The following is a 23,496-nucleotide window of genomic DNA, read 5'->3' as shown; positions in this document are numbered from 1 at the left end:
CCAACTTAAATGTCTTTTTTCCAGGACACCTTCTCAAAACCAGCTTAGGTTTTTCTGTTATGGCTCCTATAACATGCCTTAAGCTCCTATTATCACAATACGACAGTGAGTTTTATACAATACACTATGGTTATTTATTTAATCTGTCTTCCCCTAAGACAGGAGTTCTAGGAAGCCAGAAACCTTATAATCTTGTTTACCATTGTAACCTGGCACCTAACTGACAATTAATATTTATGGAATCAGTAATATGAAATGAGAGGGACTTTCTCATAAATCAATCTCTTACTAATACCTCACGAACAATTTACAAATAGTACATTTAGTATAAACAAACATTTTACGATTCTGGTAAACATCTTAAGGAATGCTCAATTTGATTAGCTAATGGTCTTGCAATCATTACAGTACAATTTCAAGATCATGCAGGATGCCAGTACTGGTGCCCTACACATCTGAACAATGCATTTTACAAATCTTCCTTTGGTCCTTTCACAGTCATAATTGGTAACTGTTTCACTATTCCATATTCCAATGAAAACTTTTATTTTCCTGCTATTTGCTCTCAGTTTTCCACTCTCACCTATCATGTATTTTTCTTTATCCTTTTCCTGGTCTGTTACACATGTATAATTGTGTTTTACTTAGTGTTCTGTTTTTTACTCTATCTCAGGTGTTAACCTTCTCCATTACAATCTGTGCATGCCTCAACTGAAACTATTTGCTTGTGAAATTACCTGCAAGGTGAGCTTCTCAATTCACTTCCATACTCTGGCATACACTGAGGCACAGGCAAGATGTTCAGTAAGTATCTGATGCTGTGGTTATATTCTTCTTGGGCAATCATGCATGCCCCGTTTTAGCTTTTTGTGGCTAACCTTCTACATTTGAGTTTGTTTTACGAACCTGAATTCATAAAGGGAAGAAAGACATGCTACAACTCCTCTCTAAACACATTCCTTGAGGATCAAAAGAACCACAAGCCTAAGCATCACAGTTTATTAATTCTGTTTCTATACTGGTTCATATTAAGTTTATAAGCCTTAAAAATAAAATATAATTTTACAATGGGCAAGCACAAATTACCTAAAATGTTTTTATGTAATTCATGTAACATAAAAAAATTACCAAAACATTTTCAGGATTCTTACCTCTTGGTTTGTCTTCTGGCCTGGCTTCATATAGAAAATAAAAACTGTATCGAAGGGACGACATGGCAAGAGATCCAGATACCCAATGTCATCAAAAAATCCAGGTATCGTGGAGTCAAGTGCAATAAGGTGAGGAGGTAGACGACTATTTGCAGGTTCCTACCATCAAAAGAAGAATGGAATGATTATTATCTCATTTCGTTTTTCGGAGCTCTGGTAGTACAGTGGTTAAGGCATCTGGCTAACCAAAAGGTTGGTAGTTTGAATGCACCAGCTGCTCCGTGGGAGAAAGATGAGGTTGATCTGCTCCTGTAAAAATGTACAGCCTTAGCAAACTAATGGGGGTGGCTATGAGTCAGAATCAGCTTGATGGCAGTGAGCAGTGAGTATCATCAAAAGAAGAAAGGGGTGGTTATTTTCTCTTTTCATTAATCTAATGATTAAAAACAATACTTGCTTATGGTTTAATAGAAATTAGGTGAAAAAAAATTATAAAGTTGCAGGAATAAGCACAAACCATATCCTAAAGAAACTATTTAACTTTCTTGTATATTTCTAGTTTTTATTTGCCTTTGTTATTGTTGTTAAAAATAGTTGAGACATACTGTATGCACATTTTGGATCCTGTTTTCTCTATTATGTCATGCTTTCTTATTCTTAAACTTTTATGTGCTATAACTTTTCAAAAAATATCTTTATTGTTTAACCCAATCCCTTATCTTTCTTCAGATCTTGTTCTTGCCAAACAAGATCTTGTCCTTTTTCAGGGAAGCATCCCCAAGAGATGGCAAGAATTACTTTTTTATATTGGCAAGGATTGTAGCCTGATTTTCTAGTCTATTACATGATGTTCCTAGCAGGAGCTACGGCAACACCTTATAATCAAAGCATTAACATTTCTGCAGCTGAACACAGAATAGTCATATTAAGTGAAATAAGTAAAGGCTACAAATAGCCTCGTGTTAACTGAGATAAGATTTCACCTCTAAATGAATGTGCTACAAACTTACAAAGAAAAAAAAATTCCAGTTTATGGTGTTTTTACTTTCAAATTATGGATAAGGAATTGTGGATCTGCAACATGTTGTAATACACTTTGTAGGAGCAAAGCGTCCTCATTCTTGTTTTTAAAAGTTTTTTCCTTTGGGTCTTTATGAGTTCCTTAAGGTAATTTTTGTCAATACAACAGTTGTAAATTTTTTTTTTGCATTTTTTTAACTGATTATTGCAAATAGGCTGTTTCTGTTAGGTGCCGTTGACTTGGCTCTGACTCATGGCAACTCCATGTACAACATAACCAGACACTGCTTGGTCCTGCACAGTGTGCAAAATCACTGCTCTGTTTGAGCCCATCATTGCAGCCACTTTGTCAACCCATCTCCTTTAGGCTCTTCCCCTTTTTTTCTGACCCTCTACTTTACCAAGGATGATATCCTTCAGAGAATGGTCATTTCTGGCAACATGACCAAAGAATAAAAGACAAAGTGTGGCCATTCTCACTTCTAAGGGGCATTCCAGCTGTACTTCTTCCAAGACAGGTTGATTTGTTTTTCTGGTAGTTCATGGTATTTTCCATATTCTTCTTCAACACCATAATTCAAATGCACCAATTTTTTGCTCTTCCTTATTTGTTGTCCAGCTTTCACATGCATATGAGGCTTTTGAAAATATCATGGATTGGGTCAGGCACACCTTAATTTAGTAACTTCTTTGTGTAAAGATTTTAATTCTCTCATTTATTTTAAATAGTTTATTGACTCTCGTGGTTTTCTAATTAGAAATCATATTACCTGCAAACTGTGTCCTCCATTCCAATAGTTCTTGCCTCTTATTTAGTCTCTTTTAATATTTCATAGGTTTTCCTAATTTTTATATTATGCTATATATAGTTATGTAAGTCATCATGGGGGGAAGCTGGGTGAAACGTGCATAAAACCTCTGTATACATGTTTTGAGCAACTTCCTATTTATAATTATTTCAAAACAAAAAGTTCAAAGAACTCATTGACTAAAAATTTCTGTGTTAAACAGTGGTGAAGGTAGATATCCTCTGATTCTGATTTTAATCAGGGGTGCCCCTAGTTTTCTCACAAGCCATCTTTTACAGCAGTATTTTTTACTGTAAGGGCCTACACATACATCTAGTTCTGGCTAAGTTTTAATTTAAAAATCAGAATTAATATTCTTTTATTGAATAATGATTTATTATTCAGGGTTAACCTCTTTAAAGTGTTAAGAAGCAAAGATGTCACTTGGAAGACCAGGTGCACTTAACCCAATCCACGATATTTTCAATAGCCTTACATGCGTGTGAAAGTTGGACAATGAGTAAGGAAGACCGAAGGAAAGATGATGCTTCTGAGTCGTGGTGCTGGCGAAGAATACTTAAAGTACTATGGGCTGCCAGAAGAACAAACAAATCTGTCCTAGAAGAAGTACAGTCAGAATGCTCTTTGGAAATGAGAGTGTATAGACTTCATCTCACCTACTTCGGTCATGTCAGAAGGGACCATTCCCTGAAGAGGGACTGACACAGTGGCTGCAATGATGTCTCAAGTACAGCAAGGATTGTGAGGATGGCGCACAACTGGGCAGTGTTTCATTCTGTCACACTTGGGTCAACTATGAGTTAGAGTCAACTTGATGGCACTTAACAACAACAACAACAAAAGGATCACATTATTTTCTTAATAGCTTTACTAATACTTCCCAGTAAGGAACTCTCCTTGAATTCCTACAATAAACCTGACTTGTTTGTGGGAAATACTTTGCTTAACATGCTAATGAACTGTTTTACTAGCAATCTCTTTAATACTTCTGTAGATATATTCATAGATAAGATTCCCACTCCACTGCTATCAGGTTGATTCCGACTCACAGTGACCTCATTGCATTTCCAAAGCTGTAAATCTTTCTGGAAGTAGACTGCCTCATCTTCCTCCTGTGGAGTAGCTGGTGGGTTCAAACAGCCTAGCTTTTGGTCAGCAGCCTAATGCCTTCACCACAGAGCCACCAGAGATCCTTATAAGTAAGATAATAGTTTTTTATATATGTGTGCTGTCAGGTTTACGTTTATTACAGATATGCTAAGATTCATAAAACAAACCAGGTGAATTTCTGACTTTTTTAATGCTCTGAAACAGGTAAGAAAGCTCTTATTTTCAAGAAAGCATAAAAGTTTCAACTAAAATAGATAAACGGAATGGAAAATTACAATCTCTTCTATCTCTTCTTGTCTCTCAATAACCCACAGGATGTTATATTTTCTTCTAGTATATTTCATTTACTCCTTCTACTTTGTTCTAGCTTCTTCACTAGGAACATCATTAATCATTTGTAGATTGCATCTTTGTTACTCATTTCCTTATTTACAATGTATTTCTCATTATTTTCCTCTCTTTGATCTTCAGTATTTTAAGTGAGTTCTTATGTTCAAACTCCCCATCACTAATTCAAATTTCTACAATGTAAAATGTGTTTCACAACCCATACTCTTTATTTTCCCTCTATATGCTACAATCCAAAATCAGACAGCAATACTCTCCTCATCTTTACATGGCCTATGATCAGCTCCTACTATGAGTTAGGGCAGGCAACAGGTCATAAAATGAGCAACTTCTGCCTGGCAATCTTCAGTTGTGCTTTTCAAAACAAAGTCTTAGTATAAACCCCAAATTCACCTTCAGGCAAGTTATTTCACATTTTTGAGCCTCTGTTTCCCTATCTGTAAAACAAGGATAGTATCACTTTCCTTATAAAATTGTTTTAAGGATAATGGAAATATTTAACTTAAAGGTTAGTTTACTTTGTGTTAAGTACTACATAAAGCATCTTACATGTATTAACTCCTTTAATCCTCACATGACCAATGAGATGGATACTTTCATTATCCCCATTTTAGAGATGAGGAACTATGACTCAGGAAAGTCAAGTAACTTGCCCAAGACCACATAACTGGCAAGTAGTGATGCCAAGACAGAAACCTAGATAGTCTGACTTTAGAAACTACACAATGTAAGTATTGGCTCACAAATACTACTGTATTAACTCCACCCCAAAAAGTGGGATGAAAAAGCAGTCAATTGTAACTCATGCTTTCAGTAATAAAGTCTACTAGGGGAAGATTTTTTTTTTTTTTTTTTTTTTAATTGTGATTTGGGCAAAAATTTACAGAGCAAATTCACTTTCCATATAGCAGTTCACATACACTTCGTCTCATGACATTGACTACAATTTACCCCAATGCAACAGCTCCCCTTCTACTTCCTCCTGGTAGTTACCTCTGTCCTGTGTCCATTCCTCTATGCACTACTGCCCCGAGCTCTCTCCCTATGCATAAACAGCCCTTCTTTCTCACATCATTATTCTCTCCAAGGAGTCTATCTACCTCAGGTAAATGTTCAACTCATATGCCTGTCTTTTGATTGGCTGGAAGCCACTGGTGTGGGTTCAATTCGAGACCTGAAGGGCAGCTAAGCGCCATAGTCTTAGTGGTTCTACCAAGCTCTATCAAACGAGCAAACCTGGTCTAGGGGAAGATTTTTAATAATTTTTTTTTATTATGTGTAGGTATCATTTATATGTGTGATATGATCTGCATGATATTACCAAGGAAAATTCAGAGCTAGATGTATTAAAGCATCCCCCTTAGAAAGAAGTCTGAAAGCATTAGTGGCATCAGCTGTCTTGGAGCTAGTATTGCAACCTATACCAGCACAGACTTTCATTCAGTTACATGCAGGGTTCAGATTTTAACCAGATAAAGGAGAAGAAAAAAAAATCCCTTCTATACTCATAAAAATGCTTTAGTTATTATTATCAGATGAATGTTAATTTATGAATATACTTACTCAAAATAGTTTATGAAAATTACCTTCAATGCTTCTAACGATAAAAATCCAAAGTGTGAAAGGAAAAGGCGTGCTGTTTGGAATTCCTGGGCTGGAGGTGGGGGCTTACAATCTGTCACTGGATCAGGGAAGCTTTTCTTCCGCAACTCCTCCTCACTTTGCTGTTCAAGGTGCATTTCATAAGCTATTTGCTGAGTCATGCCATTCCTTAATTTTTCATGTTTCTCTTCTAACTGAAATAAATAAAATATTTCAATTTCTAGAGAGATGATAAAAGTATCAATCTTAATTTTAAAATGAAAAATGCTACAAGCAACAAATTTAAATAATTCTTAGTGATTAATACTGTTTCAGCTCATTATAGAGTATGCAACTAAGTAAACATGCTCCTCCCTATAAATGAAACTTTCTATGCTTCCCTTCAAATTAGCAAGAAACAGGGCAGAGTTGTTGCTCTCCCCCTCCCCAACTCCTAAATTACTGTCTATCTCCATCCTGCAGTGCCCTCGGTGAGGTTTTGAATTCCTCATCCATGGATTACTAGACTGTGCTCTTGGGTAGTCCTCCCTGTTACCCCTCTTCCCCTCCAATCAATCTTATTTAAAATCCTAACCTCTTGGTTGAGCAATGATCATTCTAACAACCTGGCTTACACTTCTACAACCTCCTCAACCTTCACAACTTTGGCTATCCATGAGCAATGCTGTCCTTCTGATCTGCTCCATTTTCAAGAGCCAGAATTCTAAAGTTCCTTCCTCTCCCAGCCCTTTACTCCCTGAGCCCACACTTTACCACTACTGCCATCTCGAAGCACTCAAGTTCTCTCCCCAGATCATCCCAGTCCATTATCTTTCTAGATTGTCTCTATCCCCAAAACCAACCCTAAACCCCAAAATCTAACATCTTAGTACCCTCTTCCTAGCATATAAAATGGCTATGCTGTCCCTTACCTTCTCTGATTTCACCCATCAATCTCCACACCATTCAAATTCTTTAATTATGCTCCCAGATCTCAAGAATCTGACTGAAGAAAGTTCAGTGGAGTTTAAGGAACTTCACTATCAGTTAGGCTACTGAGCCCTCAGGTGGGCCCTCAGTGCTGCCTGGCAATTTTAAGAATCATCTTTGACTGCCTATTACACTGCCAAGGAGCCCTCCTGGCAAAGTGGTTAAAGTGCTCAGCTGTTAACCAAAAGGTCAGTGGTTTGAACCTACCAGAAGCTCTGTGGGAGACAGATAAAAGAGTCTGCTTCTCTAAAAATTTACAGCCTTGGACATCCTATGGGGCAGTTCTACCCTACTCTGTTCTACAGAACTGCTATGCATCGATGGCAGTAGTTTACTACACTGCCAAGATTAAAGTTTGCATAAATTCTCTTAATTTCTCTCTTCTCCAACTGAAAATGCCTCTGAACCTTTACCTACTCTCTCCTTCCCTCCAGTCTCACCTGAAGTATCCAGTTTCACAATCACCTGACCTTACTGTCTCTAGGGCCTTACTCTAATCACTTAGAATTTCCCCAGTCTATCTTACAGTGTTAAGAAATCTATCTCCCTCCATTGGTTCCTTCTTTTCAACTATACTCATGTTTATATTCCTCCCATCATTGAACTAAAAAAAGAAATGATAAAGAGTCTTGTCTTGCCTTAACTAGGCTATTTCCCTATGCTACCATCCACTCTGTGCCCTTCCCTTTACTGCTGAAAGTATAGTTTATACTCACTTCCTCTCCCTTAGACCCCAGTACTCTATACTCTGCCTTCCACTTTAACACTCCTTTGGCCCTGGTCTCAAAGGTTACTTACAACCTCATACTAAAATCCAGGGTTTTTTTCCTTAGTCCTCCCCCCCCCCCAGTCTCTTCAGCATTTAGCAGTATAAGCCAACTCTGTCTTGCCCATACATTCTCTCATGCCCTGCCATGCCTCTGTCCCTACTTCTCTGAATTCTTCCTTGCCTTAAGAGACAAATACAATAAAAAATAGCCTTCCAAGGGAAATTAATCCAGAACCTGTCCTCTTCTTAGTGGATGTATTTCTGTGAATGACACCAGTATCTTACTTGTATGCAAGCTTAAAAGTTCTTTGGCTTTTTTCCTTCCCTCATCAATCCAAGCCCCCCTTCCTTAATATATTTCACATATTTAAACTCCCACAATCAGTGAAGCAGTCCTTCCTTTCCTCTGCCTGGACTGTCATAATAGTCCCTGAATTAGTCTCTCTTCCCCAAATCTCCTTCATAAAAGATCTGATCGTGTCACCATGCTACTGAAACCTACAATGGACTAGACCAGGCAGCACATGTTTCTAAGGGACATGTTTTATATCCAGATACTTTCAATCTATAGGTGTTCTATCTACAACATGGTAACTTCCTGAATGACTGAGCTCTAGGTCATCTTATGAATCACCTCCAGTAACAATAAAGACTGTTTTGACCATTCTTAAAATCTGTTCGTCAAGTTGATTCTAACTTATAGTGCCCTACAGGATAGAGGAGAAATGACTCCAAAGGATTTCCTAGACTGTAATTTTTATGGCAAAAGATGACCACATTTTTAGCCTGCAGAGCTGCTGGTCAAGTTCAGACCACCAACCTTTCAGTTAGCAGTCAAGTGCTTAACGACTGTGGCGCCAGGCTCCTTGTGGAAACTGTTTTAAGAATGTTTATATTCATTCTCTCAACAATGGCTTAAAAACTAATTCATCTTACTTCTTCAGTGACGATTTCATGCAAATCTGGAATGCTCAGATCTGCTTTCACAAAAGGAATCTTGTCTACCTCTTCAGGAAATGGTCGATGTTTCACAGTATATTTAAATCCAACATCATTTTTAGGAATTGGACGAGGTTCAGGCACAAAAAGCTATTAAAATAAAACAAATAACATGATATTTGTGATATATATGGTCCCATATCCATCTGCAATAGCATATATTTCCCTGGTCCCTTAGATGACTGTTTGCCTAGGATGTTGTATGTTACAGGAACTCAGTAAGAATCTGCCAATGTGTTTCTTCTACAGTGAAGGTAAGGAGTCTGTGAATCTGGAAGCCAGGCTGAGCTGAAATCACACTGTACAGTGGACCAAGGGACCAAGTTTGTCTTGACCCTCTTCTCAGTCTTTCTTAGCAGCTCCTCCACACTCAGCTTCTTCCCACTTCCCAGGGTCTGAAGCCTGTGATACTTCTGAGATATTAAGTTGTTTCAGTCAGAGATCTTTACTGGATATGCTGATATATTAAATCAAAGTGTGTAGAATAAATATCAAAGATCCTCAGACAGTGACTTTCAAACCTTCCCTTACCAGAAGTGCTATGGTTTTTTTTAGTCTGTTCAATTCTATTTTATTTTTATAAAAATGTTTGCCAACTTATTATAGATTTCATCACTGACAAATGGGCTGCGGACCTCTACTTCCCCAGGCCTGAATCTTCTATATTCAGTGATAAGTTAATGAATAAGGTATTTTCGAGTTTAGGGCTTCTTTCTCAAGGGCTCTCAAGTTGTTCCATATAACACAGTACAAGTGTAGGTCCACTGGAGCATCTCTAGAAAGTGAGTACAAACAGAAACTTAGCATGGCATAACTGTAAGAACACAGGCACTGGATCTAGGCCTTCTTGGCTCCAAATCTTTACTTTAATAATGTTAGCTATATGATCTCAGTTCCACATCTGAAAAGTAGAAATAACGTACCACAATGTTACTGTGAGGATTAAATAAACATCTACATGACATATATTAAACTATCAACAAATTTCAGTTCCTTTCCTGATTGTCTCCCTTCTTAGTCTTTAATGCTAACTTAGTGTGTCTTTCAGAGATGCTGACAGTATGTGATCTGCACAATGCCACGAGAGAAAAGGGAATGTACTTCTCAAGTGGTTAAAAACATATCAGATCTAACAGATGTCTAGGATATTAAATGATTTTACACATATGCTCCAATTTTCTGAGTTTTACTTTCTTGAATGCTGTTAAAATTTTATTAAGTCATGTTTTAAAAATATTTTTAGTAACATAAGTAAAACATAAATGAAAGCTTACAGTGCAGTAAGTAAAAAGAGCAGTACACCAAAACTACTCCAATTCTATTCAAGTGTTATTGTACACAGAAAGGCAAAAAAGACAGAAATACACCAAAATATAAAGTGATTACCTCTAGAAAGCGAGACTACGGGTGATTTAAAATTTGTTTTATTATCCATATTTGCCATTTTTTCTTCCATAAGGATTATTCATATATTATAACATAAAAGTTATGAAAAATAAGAAAACTGTTGCACCTCAAAAGATTCCCTTGTACATTACTAAGTTATACAGGAATGAATCTACAAAACAATCTGAAGCTAAATCCTGTTGCCACAGGCATCAAGAGTCTACTCAAATTTTTCTCATATATGGTGTGTACTTGATTTCTATATTTAACACTGCATGAAAAAAACTGGGACCACTGTTCAGGGTAGTAGTTCTCAATCATAAGTGGATATAAGAATCACCTATCTAGGTTTGTAAACATGCACTTGCCTGGAATATGTCTTTCAAGAGTAATTCAGAAGGTCTGGAATTTTAGGCTGCTCATTCTGATGTGACCCTACTGCCTGAGAACCTGGCTAAGTATCAAAATACTTAGTTTAGCTCTGTGACTTTTGTTGGAATGTTATTGAACCTTTAAATGACAGCACACATACATATTTAACACACAAAGACACACACACTTCCTTGTAACTTCTGACGAATACCTTCTGATTTGCTTTTGCTCCTCTGGGTAAAAGGCAGAGCTGCTGTGCCCAAGCAAGTCTTCCAGACATCCCCCGGACCAGCACAGTAACAGCAGGGAAAAAATCATCTAGAATAAAATGTTTGTGCAAAAGTTTGTATTTCAGATAACAACCATTTAAAATAAACCTGTTACCAACTTCAGAGCTTCTAATCATCAAAGTCCTAGCACAGTGTTTCCCACACATCGGTCTTTTGTGTACCATCTTTGTGATTTCTGCCATACCTATGTGCTGTAAGAATATTTTCTCCTTTTCCTTTTTTTTTTTTTTAATTTAAAAAGTAAATTGTATACCATTATTTTAAAAGGAAAATCATGAAGTTTGTGTACTAGTTATGTATTTTAAAAATACATAAAATAATCTTTACCACTGTGTCAACTAACATCACCTCACACACTTCCAGTGGTACACTTAATGTATTTTTGGGAAACGCTATCTCAGCAAATAGTCTTAACTTCCCAATGCTGGAATGACCTAAGTACAGAAAGACATGCTAGGTGTCTATAAAATTGTTCCTTTCATCTCTGCCTTTGCATGCCACTGCCCGCTACAGGCAGGTACTGCTCCATCCCAGCAGTAGAGGGGTGGGGACATAACTGAAAGTAGCAGCACAGAACTCAGAATGGACGTCCTGAACGACTAGAACCTTCTTCTCATTCCCCTTTTTTGTCTCTGGTGTGGGAGTCAAACTGGTTCAAACTTTTCTCTCTCTCTTATTTCGTCTATTACAATCAACTATTAACATGTCCTTGTAAAAGTATCAAATTCCAATTGTTTACATTTTTGGTAACCTTTCTATGTAAGAAAAATCACTTGAGATGAGGGTAGGGAGTCCTAAAAACTTGGAAAAGCGTTGCACACTTACTCTTCAGGCCAGAAAGCCAGAAGAGGACCCAGGGATTTTACAGCCTCCTTAGCAGGTGGCTTGGGAGTAGGAGGCTGGAGGAATCATCAGCAATAGGCAAAGGCAGGAAAGAAAGCCTAGGCCTGGGACAGAAAAAGAAGAGGTGTGTGCAAAAAAGACTTGAGGTCAGTACTTTTGAAGCTGGGTAATGATAAAAGGCCCTGTATCTGGTTCTTATTAAAGTCACTGTATCCTACCACAATGTGATAGAAACCTGTGATGGTATTCATATACCCCAAACTACAGGGAAATGTCTCACTTTCAATATGCAATTCTACTCACACATACTTAACAGAACTTGCATGGGATTCTAAGACCCTACTCACTTTTGCAAAGGTAAGAAGACAAGTCTTCAGTCAATGATCAAATCCTATCACTATGTGACAGTCATAATAGAAAGAGACAGTATGGGGTTCAGAATATCTGGCTTCTTGTCCCAGTCACACCATATACTTCTCAAGTAAACCTAGACAAGGCACATACCAGGAGCACATTTACAGTTTCTTACACTGTTGTGGTGCAGTGAATTATTTAATGTGGCTCTTGTAACTATGGTCATTGTGACTCCCACCAGATGACGGGGTGGAACTATGTAAGGGAACTGGATCAGTTACTACTAACATAGACAAGGTACATGTCACCCTTGTGGGAGTGGGACCATGGAAATAAGATGTATGCAATCCTAATGTGGGGCTTGGTCAGTTCTGCCACATCACTAGGCTTAAAATGAGCCATCCCACAGGTGGAAAAGGAGGATCTCACTGCCATCAAGAGAGAAGCAGCAGGAGTAGAGCATGTCCTTGGCCCTGAGGTCCCTGCACTAGACCTCCCTGACAGAGAGAGCAGAGGCAACAGAACCAAGAGATCAGAATGAGGTAAGAGAGAGCACGGTGGGCTTGCCAGCCTATGAAGAGAGAATGCTGCGTGTCTGTGGGCAGGAGGCTTACTGGAAGAGTGGGGTACATCTATTGGCAGAGCTAAAAGAGCTTTGTAACACTTGCCCAAGCAGGGTAGAGGTCAGGCCAAGAGGCCAAGGGCCAAAGAGACGCATGCCTGAGGGCATGGCCAAGAGAAGGCTGTCCTGATCAAAGAATTATTTCTGAACCTGAATTGTAACCTGTTACTTCATTAACGACACCATAATCGTGAGTATTGTGCATGAGTTCTGTGTGACTGGCCATAGCAATGACTTATTGAACCTAGCCATGGGAGAGATGGTTGGTGTGAGAATTGGTTTGGAGAAAAAAAAAAGCCTGGAGGGTGGTGGCTTGTAAGGGTCTCTCTAAGGACATGTATCCTTTACATACTGGCTGATGCCAATTATCATCAGGAAAAAATGTACTATGAATAGTTGGGGTCACATTGGTAATCACAAGCCTTAAGATGGTTTATAATAAGGGTATGGGGGAGAAGAAAGGAAAACAGTGCAAGTTCTGTCAATGAAGAATCACTGAGGAGGGGTTTCAGTAGGTTATGGGCATGGTCAGATCTGTCCCTGAGGATAAATACTATGGTGGCAGCACCAGCAAGTAGAATAGAGTTAAGAGTAAACAAAATTTGGAACTGCCAAGGCTGGGGGGAATCAGACCAGATAGGAAGCAACTGCAATAATCTAGGTAAGGAATAATAAGGTCCTGAATTTGGGTGTACTGGCAGGAATGAAGAGGAAAAGAAAGATTCAAAGTCACTGGAGAGGTAGAAACTAAGAGACCATTTACATAAGGGGGTTACAGGAAGGAGCAGGCAAAAATGATCGCCCAAATTTCCAGCCTATTTGGGTAGCACCAATAACTGAAATAGATCAATGAGGAATAAGGAGTAGAGCAGGGAACAGACAGGATCTAGAGTTCAAGAGGGAGGGAAGAATGACAATGATTTTTTTTCCACACAGAAAATATTCCATTAAAGTAAGACCTCTCATAAAACTACAGCGACTCTTTCTGATATTTCAGCTATGTATAAAGGGCCTTGAAAAGATTCTACTTAATATGCATATTCTATTTTTCATTTGCTATTGTACCAGTTATTATGTTTTTCACAAAATACAAAATTACTTAGAACTTGCAGTCCCTCTTTCCCCATTTCTGGGGACAGTTTGACAATACTGACAAACACGCTGAGTTAGCAGTGCAGAAGGCTCAAAGTGCTAAAACTCACTCTGTTCATTTCCAAGAGGTTGTTCCAGCATTGCCAGGATGACACTGTTATCCAAGACAAAGTATCGGAAACTATGCTTGTTTATGGTCGGCAATCTGGAATATTTAATCAACGTGGTCTCATTCACCAGACTACAAGGAGAGGCGGGACCACTGGGTGAAGGAAATGCGCCAAGCAACTGCATGATACTATGGAAAATGGAAAAGAGAACAGTCAGTTCCAAGGCAAAATCTTAAGCTTACCTCATGTACCAATGTGTCCTCCTCCCTGTGAATTTTAACTGAGCACAGCCTTGCTTCTTTTTTATAGGTCAGGTTTGCTCCCCGTAATGGATGCCAAGGTGTGCTGTACAGATTCTCCCTCCAAAGCTAAAAGACCCATTCGCCCAGAGGCAGGGAAATGGTGGCCAAAGCTCTCAGTCTGACTCCCTCTCTAGGACTTGTCCTTAGCCAATGAGAACAACTTCACTCACCACCACAGCCCCTTTCCAGGAATGGCCCATATTCAATGACTGGTTGATCCTGGAGTATAAAGTCCCAGCTCCCTCAGCCAACTCAAGAGAACTCTGAAGAGCCATCCTAGTTCCAGAGATCCCTAAAGGATGGGCTGAGGCTTTTGTTGCAATTGTCATCACAGATCAATTCTTCCCCCTACCCAATTCTGTTTCCTTCATTCCCCCATATGGGTTGTTCCTGAGAGCATTTTTCAACAAACTTCTTGTAAGGAGATTTCTGTCTCAGATTCTGCTCCCCAGGGAACCACAATAACTAACCACATTTCCAAATCAGAAAGCTCCTAGAGCTATTTCCAAAAATCTCGTGTGTTCCAGTTTCATGATTATGCAAGTCATTAAACTCTAGATCTAGAAAAGGACCCAGGGATCAGTCAAACCCCATCATTTTCCAGATGAAGAAATTTAGGCTCAGAAGAGGTAAGTAATCATTAAGAGACCAAAAACTAGGACTGCTACCTTTGCACTGTGTGGCCATGAGTAAGCAAGTATCTGTGTTTTATGGATAAGGAACCTCAGGCACTAATAACTACATTTCACAAAACTACTATTATAAAGTAAGAATGTATATCGAAAAAAAAAATACCCTGTAAACTGGAATTCAACTGATGAAGCTTTAAATTCAGAAATGTTTCTATCTATAAAGGTTTTTATATATAGTCAATGGATAATAACAGCATATAGCACATACTATGCCAGGAGCCCTGGTGGCATAGTGTCTAAGGCATTGACTGCTAACCAGAAGGCTGGTGGTTCAAACCCACCAGCCACTCCTTGGAAGGAAGATTGGCAAATCTACTTCCATAAAGATACCGCCTTGGAAACCCACAGAGGGGTCGCTATGAGTTGGGACTGACTCGACGGCAGTGAGTTTGGTTTGGTATTTTTGGAATGCCAGGCACTACTCTAAGTACTTTACACACATTTCATTTATTTATCATAACAACCCTAAGGTACTATTTTATTCAAGGAAACTCATTATAAAATAGATAGTACAGATAGTATCTTAGGATTAAAACCATAAAGATTTTTATATTTGTGGTCCTAATATTACCTGACCCTTCATATAAATCTCATTTAAAACCAAAAAACCAAACCTACTGCCAACTAGTCAATTCTCAGTGACCCTATACGACAGAGTAGAATTGCCCAGTAGGGTTTCCAAGGCTATAAATCTTTATGGAAGCAGACTGCCTCATCTCTCTCCAGCGGAATGGCTGATGGGTTTAAACCGCTGACCTTTTGGTTAGCAGCCAAATGCTGTAACCACTATGCCACCAGGGCTCATTATATTTTATTTAGAAAACTAATATTCCCCAAATAACACTTTTATCATCTCAATCCTCAGTTCAAAATATTACAGTGGCCTTTCCTCATCCCCTTTCATTCTAATACGTAAACCCAAACATCTCTGATTACGGAGGGCAGCACTGTTCTATTCCTAGGAGGTCTAAGGATTTCAAGGACCAGAAAAACTACGGATTTGTGAAAACAGGAGAAATACAAGCAGACCAGTAACACGAAAATGTGGCTCTGGTTTTCTAAAATGGGACAGAGATGGATGTAACAAAGCATAAGGACCAAGTGATCCTGTCAATGTTCCATGCAAAATTCTAAAACACTGCCTAAATGGGTCACTGGCAAGGGAATAGGTCACTAAGATCAAACTCTATCAAGCCTAACCACATTTTCCTTTCTTGACAGTAATCAGACTGAAAAGGCATATAAATGCCTCACACATCAAAGTATAAAAACATTTCACAGTGTCTCATGATAAACTTGTGGACATCATTTAGAAATCCCTGTGAATTTGAATGGAAGTCTCTGGTGATGTGCTCTGTGAATCTATCCTTGGGCTTTCCCGTTCGGTATTTTTATCAGTGTCTTTGATTAGCATTCAGAAGGTAGGCACATTAAATCTGTAACTAACCAAAAGTTAAGCTGCATAGATAATATACCAGAGTAAGAGCAGGGATCTAAAAGAATATTAAATGACTAAAAATAATGAAGTAAGTCTTACATGATAAAATTTAAGGTTTAAATATAAAGTTATATGCATTATATCTAAGACCCCCCTAAAATAAATGGGTACAAGATGAGAAAGACATGAAAGGTAAACATATGAATAAAGACTCAAGGATTTTAGTTGACTCAGGCCAAATCATCAGGTACTCAAAAATCCCATGTAGTCTCAAAGAACATTTTAATGAAAGTTTATTATTCTACAGAGTGTAAAGGTCATCAGATACTATCTAGAATACTGTACTTAGTAAGCCACCGCTAAGAGGTACATAGTAAAATCTACACCAATTAAGAGGAAAATGGACAGGATGATAAAGTACCTAAATCCATGTAATATTTAGCTGAAAGTATTGGCAGAAACACATCAGAGGGAACATGAGCACTATCCTCAGATACCATTAAAGCTTGAAATAAGGATTTCACTACCAAAAATCTGAATTAGAACCAATAGGTAGAAGGTAAAATGGGAGAGAGGTTTCAGCTTAATGTGCATTTCAATTTTCTAACAATTAAAATGTAATGGGCTACCTTGCAGGCTAAAGTGTCCCAAAATTAGAGGCTAAATAATTTGGTAAATTTCTTAGTTACCTAGTGCTTCTGTAACAGAAATGCTGCCAAGTGGATGACTGAACAAACCTATGATGTGTAACATAAATGGTGTGGTCAAGAATGCAGACCACTGAATGGGGAGCAGGAGACCTAGTAGAGTATATGACAACAGGTAGATCCCCTCTGGACTCAGCCATCAAAGCTAAAGGATGGGGTAAGGCTCTCCAAGATCCCAGCTCTAACATGAGATGACTTTAGTTAATGTCAACTAGTATAGAAAACAAGGACCCAAACTCTAAGTACCAAGTTCTTGGTTTCTTATCGGTCCACTAGTATGTCCCCTCCACTCCCAAGGAAACAAATAAACATCCAGGTAGAGGTATTTCCTTTATACTTTACATCTGTTAAAAAAAAATTATCCTAAAGCGGTTAAGCCACTTAATACTGAACATCAGAAAGGAAGTGAAACAACACGGACCACCCCCACCTATTTCCTGGGTATATTCCCTGCGTGGTCACTTTCATACCATGTTAGGGTGGCTTCGGCAGCATCCTTCACCCTCATAGAGGCAGGGTTTGGCTCCTTATCACCTTTGTACTTCACCTCCTGCTCACTATTCTTGGACTTACTTCCTGAGATACCCAGTTCCACAATCTCCAATACTTCCTTAAGGCAGTCCTAAAAGCAGGAGAGGCAGATCAACTTTTGTAACAAATTGGTCTACTAGAAGGCAAAGAAATACATCAAAACACTAACAGTGGTTGTGTTGTGGTGGTGATGATAGTGTCCCAGTTTCTTTCTAGTTTTCTTTAACAGACATATACTAATTTCATAACAATATAATAAACTTTATACACACACAAATTTCTCTTTAGAGAAGTTGAGTGTTCAGACAAGTCAGGTAATAACTGATGATGAATTCAATTCAATTTTATTGGTCACAATTTTTTTAAAATTACCTAGACTGTAAATCTAATTCGTGAACCAGGGATGGTTCAAGACATGCTAGATAACCCAAAGGCAAGTTCATCAATTATTGACATTGTAAAGCAATTTCTGGCATCCTAACTTTAGAAAACATAATGAAAATGACTAACATTTAATCAACAGTACTATTTTTAAAACTACATAAAGCTCTCTGTAAATATCCAATGAGCCTCATATCTCTTCTCTTATTTACACTGTGAATTCTTTATAACCAATTGCCTTTCTTACAGGTAGGCATTACATGGAACAACAGCAGAAGAGAGCAGATTACAAGCAACCTTTATGGGCAAGCTGTGCTCCACCTTTGCAGCCTGGATATATCAACTGCCCTTCTTGGTTTGGTGATGGGTGACCAAAGTACCTACTAGCTACCTCAAGGCTGCCATCTTTTCAAGAAAGAACATCCTTGATAAGTCACATAATTAGTCAAGGTCTCATCTTTGAAAGGAACTTCTCTTGGGGTGTGTTACCTTGCAATCAAATATAAGCATGTCAGCAGTTTTTCAAGTTGTGCTCAAAAGGACAAGAGACCTAATAATAAATTCTAACAAGTATATTCAGTTTGTCCAACATTGTATTTTAATTTAGATAAGTCTACTTAAAAAAATAAAATATTTTTCCCATATAGATTTTTGTTCCTACTTTCTATTTTCGGATCTCATAAATTTACCTTTTCATCAAGCATATCAGGGTGCTCTGTCAGCCACACACAGAGGCACTGAAAAGCTGCCACTATCATGGAGTGCAGATCCCGGGAGTGAAAAGGAGCAGGCCGACTACACTGGTACACAATATAGCTGCACACGGAACTGATGGCTCGCTTCCGGTCTCCTGAGTCAACCATCACCTTCACCTAAGCATATTCATTTGGAGAATAAAAACAGTTAGTCTGGAACCACTGTACCAATTTCAAAGCATCTGCATTAAAGCCTGGCCTATTTGAGAATATAATATACCACAGAAAGCCTCACACTCTTACATTATTTATATGCAAATACATAAAATTTCAGATGTACTACTAGCAATATTCTAAAAAATAGTGGCATTTCTCAAAACCTAAAGCAGTATATTATTTTAGCAGTTTTCACGCCCTGAAACCTAAACCCCTTGGATATACCTACTTATCGCCACCAGAGGCTAAAAGAATAACCAGCAATTTAACATGTACACATTTTTATGCCCCCTAGTGCAAACCCACAGAGATGTCCTATGGACTACAGGGTTGTATGTAGCCGCCAGAGGTACAATATACTGCATTTATTTAAAGTGTACAATTTGAAAGTTTTGACATACATATACATCTGTGAAGCCATCAACACATTCAAGATAGTGACTATATCCACCATTCCAAAAATCTTCTTGAACATTTTTATAGCCTCTCCCTCCTACTCCTCGTCACACCTCACCCCAATCAACCAATAATCTGTTCTCTAATACACTGAATTAGCTTCCATTTACTTGAGTTTTACATAAATGAGATCACATAGTACGGACTCTTTTCTGGTCTGGCTTCTTTCACTCACCATAATTATTCTGAGACTCATTTCACATTTGTTTGTATCAATAATTCATTCATCTTAATTACTGAGTAGTATTCCTTTATAGGTACCTACCACAATTTGTTTATCCATTTGCCCACTGATGAGTATTTGGATTGCTTCCAGCTTCTGGGTATTACAAATAAAGCTGCTATGGACATTCACGTACAAGCTTTAGACAGACATATGCTCTTATCTCCTCGGAATGGATAACTGGATAATGTGGTAGATGAATGTTTAACTTTTTAAGGAACTGCCAAGCTGTTGGACCATTTTACATTCCCACAAACAGTAGTATATGAGAGAGCAGTTCTTTCTCCAACATTTTTTTATTTTAGCCATTCTAATAGGTATGTATGGTATCTCATTGTAATTTTCATTTTATTTCCTTAATGAATGTGTACATGGTGCCTTGGTGGCCCAATGGTTAAGGACTTGGCCACTAGCTGAAAGACTAGCAGCTCAAACTCACCTGGTGGCTCTGCAGGAGGAAGACTTAGCGATCCATTCCTGTGAAGATGAAACCCACTGCCATCAAGTTGATTCCAACTCATAGAAACTTTACAGGACAGAGTAAATCTTTCCAAGGCTCCAAATCATTACAGAGGCAGACTGCCTCATCTTTCCCCTATGCAGTGGCTGGTGGGTTTGAACTGCCCACCTTCTTGTTAGCAGCCAAATGCTTTAAACACTGCAGAGCCAGAGGTCCTTCCTGTAAAGATTATAGCCTAGAAAATCCTATGAGGAAGTTCTAGTCTGTCACATGAGTTCGCTATGAGTCAAAATGGATTTGACAGTACCTAACGACGATAATAACTAATGATGTTAAGCATCTTTTCATATGCTTATTTATCATCCATAAATCTTCTTTGGTAAAGTGTCTATTCAAGTCTTTTGCCCATTTTTAATTGGGGTGCCTATTTTCTTATTACTGGGTTTTGAAAGTTCTTTATATAATCTAGATACAAGTTAATGATCAGACATACACTTTGTCAAGTTTTCCTCTAGTCTGTGACTTGTCACCTCATTCTCTTTACAGTGATTTTTTTAAACAGAATGAGGTACAGAATCTAAGAAATCCTTGTCTAACCTAAGGTCACAAAGATTTTCTCCTGTTTCCTTCTATAAGTTTTATAGTCTTAGGTTTTACATTTAGGTCTATAATCCATTTTGAATTACTTTTTATATATAATTCTTTTTCCATATGCTATCCAGTTGTCCCAGCACGTATGTTGATAAGACTATCCTTTTTCCTCTGAACTGCCTCTGTACCTTTGTCAAAAATCAGATGTCCATATAAGTATAGTTCTACCTCTAGACTTCCTACCCTGTTCCATTAAACTATTGGTCAATCTTTATGCCAATATCACATTTTCTTGATTACTGTAGATTTATTTGATTGTTGTTGTTGTTGTTATGTGCTGTTGAGTCGTACCCGACTCATAGCAACCCCTCGCCTTGGGTTTCCAAGGCAGTATCACTACAGAAGTAGATTGCCCCATCTTCCTTCCAAGGAGTGGCTGGTGGGTTTGAAATGCCAGCCGTCTGATTATCAGTCAAGTACCTTAGGCACTATGCTACCAGAGGTCCCTTTATTAGATTATTGTAACTTCATAGGAAGTCTGGAAATCAGGAAGCATTTGCACTTTATAATGTTATGGGAGTCCAGAATGCTCCACATCTAAGATACTTATTCCCCACTACCTAGCCAGGACAAACCCACTGCCATCAAAGTTGATTCAGATTCATAGTGACCCCCAGTAGGTTTCCAAGGCTATAACTCTTCACTGAAGACTGCACCTCATCTTTCTGCCACTGAGCTGCTGGTGGGTTCAAACCACTGACATTTTGATTAGCAGTCCAATGTTTTAACCACAGTGCCACCAGGGACACGGACTTTGTCTCACCTACTCTGGTCATGTTGTCAGAAGGGACCAGTTCCTGGAGAAGGATATCATGCTTGGTAAAGTGGAGGGTCAGAGAAAAACGGGAAGACCCTCAACAAGATGGACTGACACAGTGGCTTTAATGATGGGCTCAAGCATAGCAAGGATTGTGAGAAAGGCAAAGGACCAGGCAGTGTTTAGTTCTGTTGTACAGAGGGTCACTATGAGTCAGAATTGACTTGATAGCACCTAACACCAACAACACTGAAGCTAGGCGTTCTGGGGTACTCTATCCACTCCTCCATGAATTAGGCATTGTTCTAGTCTGGCTAGTGGGAACAGGCACTTTTACCAGGCCTTTGTGAGTACAGCGCATTGTTCTCACATCTTTTCAGGTTTGTACTCATTTCCCAGGCTTCATATATGTTCCTTGCACACAGGCATTGATCATTACTCTGCTGAATACTCAAGGGAGACTCTCAGTAGACCTCCAGGATTCGAACTCTTTACAGTGTCTCCTCTTTGATACTCTGTTCTACAAATGCCAGCAACCTTGGTGTCCCTAGACTCTCACCTCCATCTCCTCAGCTTGAGGAGTTCACTGAGCTCTGCCTACCTTTCTCCTTTTTAAACTGAAGCCTAGAAACTCTCTCAGGGCAGAAAGCAGGAGCAATCAGAATTCTTTCAGTGATCACTATTCACTGTCTGATGTCCACTATCTTGAAAGGCATGGTTTTGTTTATTTTCTCTAGTTTTTGTTGTTGCTTCAGGAAGGAAGGAAGATCTATAATTCTATCTCAGGTAGAAGCAGAAGTCCTCCCTTACCCAAGAGACACTTATTCCCTTACTGACTGCAATTTTAGGCAAGCTACCTTTCTGTTACTCTATGTTGTCATTTGTGAAATGAGGATAACAGTTATACATGCCGCATACTGTTGTGAGAGTTAAATGATTTAATGTATTTAAGTGCTCAGAACAGTGCTTGGTACATGGTAAACAATATATAAGTACTACTCTTTTTTTTTTTTTTTAACTATGATTTGGGTGAAAATTTACAGAGCACATTCACTTTCCATACAGCAGTTCACATATACTTTGTCTCATGACATTGACCACAATTTACTCCAATGCAACAGCTTTCCCACTTCCTCCAGATAGTTACCTCTTCCTTGTGTCCATCCCTCCATGCATTCCTGCCCCCCAAGCTGTCTCCCTGTGCATAAGCAGCCCTTCTTTTCCCATGATTGTTCTCTCCAAGGAGTGTTATCTACCTCAGGTAAATGTTCAACTCATATGCTTGTCTTTTGTGTGGATGGAAGCCACTGGTGTGGGTTCAATTTCAGACCTGAAGGGCAGCTAGGTGCCATGGTCTCAGTGGTTCCACCAGGCTCTATCACACCAGCAAACCTGGTCCCCCCCCCCTTTTTTTTCTCCAATTGATTTTTAGTTTTGTTCTACATTATTCTTCCTCTCTATCCAGGATCTCCTACACAGATCCCCTTCCAAGTGGTTGACAGTGGTAGCTGGACATCATCTAGTTCTTCTGGTCTCATAGTCATATAGGCTGCAGATCGCATGGTGCACCAGTCACTAGGACTAATTGCTTCCATGAATTTTTGGTTTTCTTCATTCTTCTTTGCTCTGGATGAAGAGAGACACATTGTTGCATCTAGATGGCAGCCTGCAAGCTTTTAAGATCCCAGTTGCTACGTGCCAAAGTAAGAGGTGGAACAATGTTTTGTGTAGTATGCTATGCCAATTGAGCTTGATGTTCCCTGCGACTATGGTCCCGAGCCCACAGGTTCAACTATTCAGTCCCTCTGGGCAGCTGGCTGTGACCAAGAAGTGACTACAACCTTGCCCCCCGTCAGCTCTCCTATATACCTGGGAATTCAGATCATACATATAAACTTATAGGACCATTGCCTGCCTACCCTATATATGGTCTTGGGTACACTCCCCACTTCTACTACTAGTAGACATACCTACTAGACACATCTACTAGTTCAGCCTGTCCAGCTATCTATCCATCCATATACCCATGTTTGCCTTCACTGACAACGCAGTACTGTATGTGCAAAAGGGTTCATCTTTGTTGTCTGTACCTCCCATGTACCTCAAAATGTCTTTCTCTTCCTCAATGCTACCATATTGAT

At 38.8% G+C, this 23,496-nt stretch overlaps 1 protein-coding gene across 1 annotated transcript in view; it reads right to left on the bottom strand.

Annotated features, from left to right (window-relative positions):
- Positions 1-23,496, bottom strand: part of RALGAPB (Ral GTPase activating protein non-catalytic subunit beta) — a 129,270-nt gene that overhangs the window by 47,892 nt on the left and 57,882 nt on the right. The window contains exons 16-22 of the mRNA XM_042783584.1: positions 18,587-18,769; positions 17,456-17,607; positions 13,847-14,034; positions 10,747-10,853; positions 8,715-8,867; positions 6,025-6,234; positions 1,152-1,310 (exon numbers count right to left, since the gene is read on the bottom strand). Of these exons, the coding sequence (XP_042639518.1) occupies positions 1,152-1,310; positions 6,025-6,234; positions 8,715-8,867; positions 10,747-10,853; positions 13,847-14,034; positions 17,456-17,607; positions 18,587-18,769 (1,152 nt within the window). The remainder of the gene's footprint in view (positions 1-1,151; positions 1,311-6,024; positions 6,235-8,714; positions 8,868-10,746; positions 10,854-13,846; positions 14,035-17,455; positions 17,608-18,586; positions 18,770-23,496) is intronic.

Source organism: Orycteropus afer, unplaced genomic scaffold (genome assembly GCF_000298275.1).
Source record: "Orycteropus afer afer isolate SDZICR_OR568_19922 unplaced genomic scaffold, OryAfe1.0 scaffold00020, whole genome shotgun sequence".
NCBI classification, from domain to species: domain Eukaryota; kingdom Metazoa; phylum Chordata; class Mammalia; order Tubulidentata; family Orycteropodidae; genus Orycteropus; species Orycteropus afer.
The sequence above is the reverse complement of the archived record's forward strand: the minus strand, read 5'-3'. Positions and strand labels throughout refer to the sequence as shown.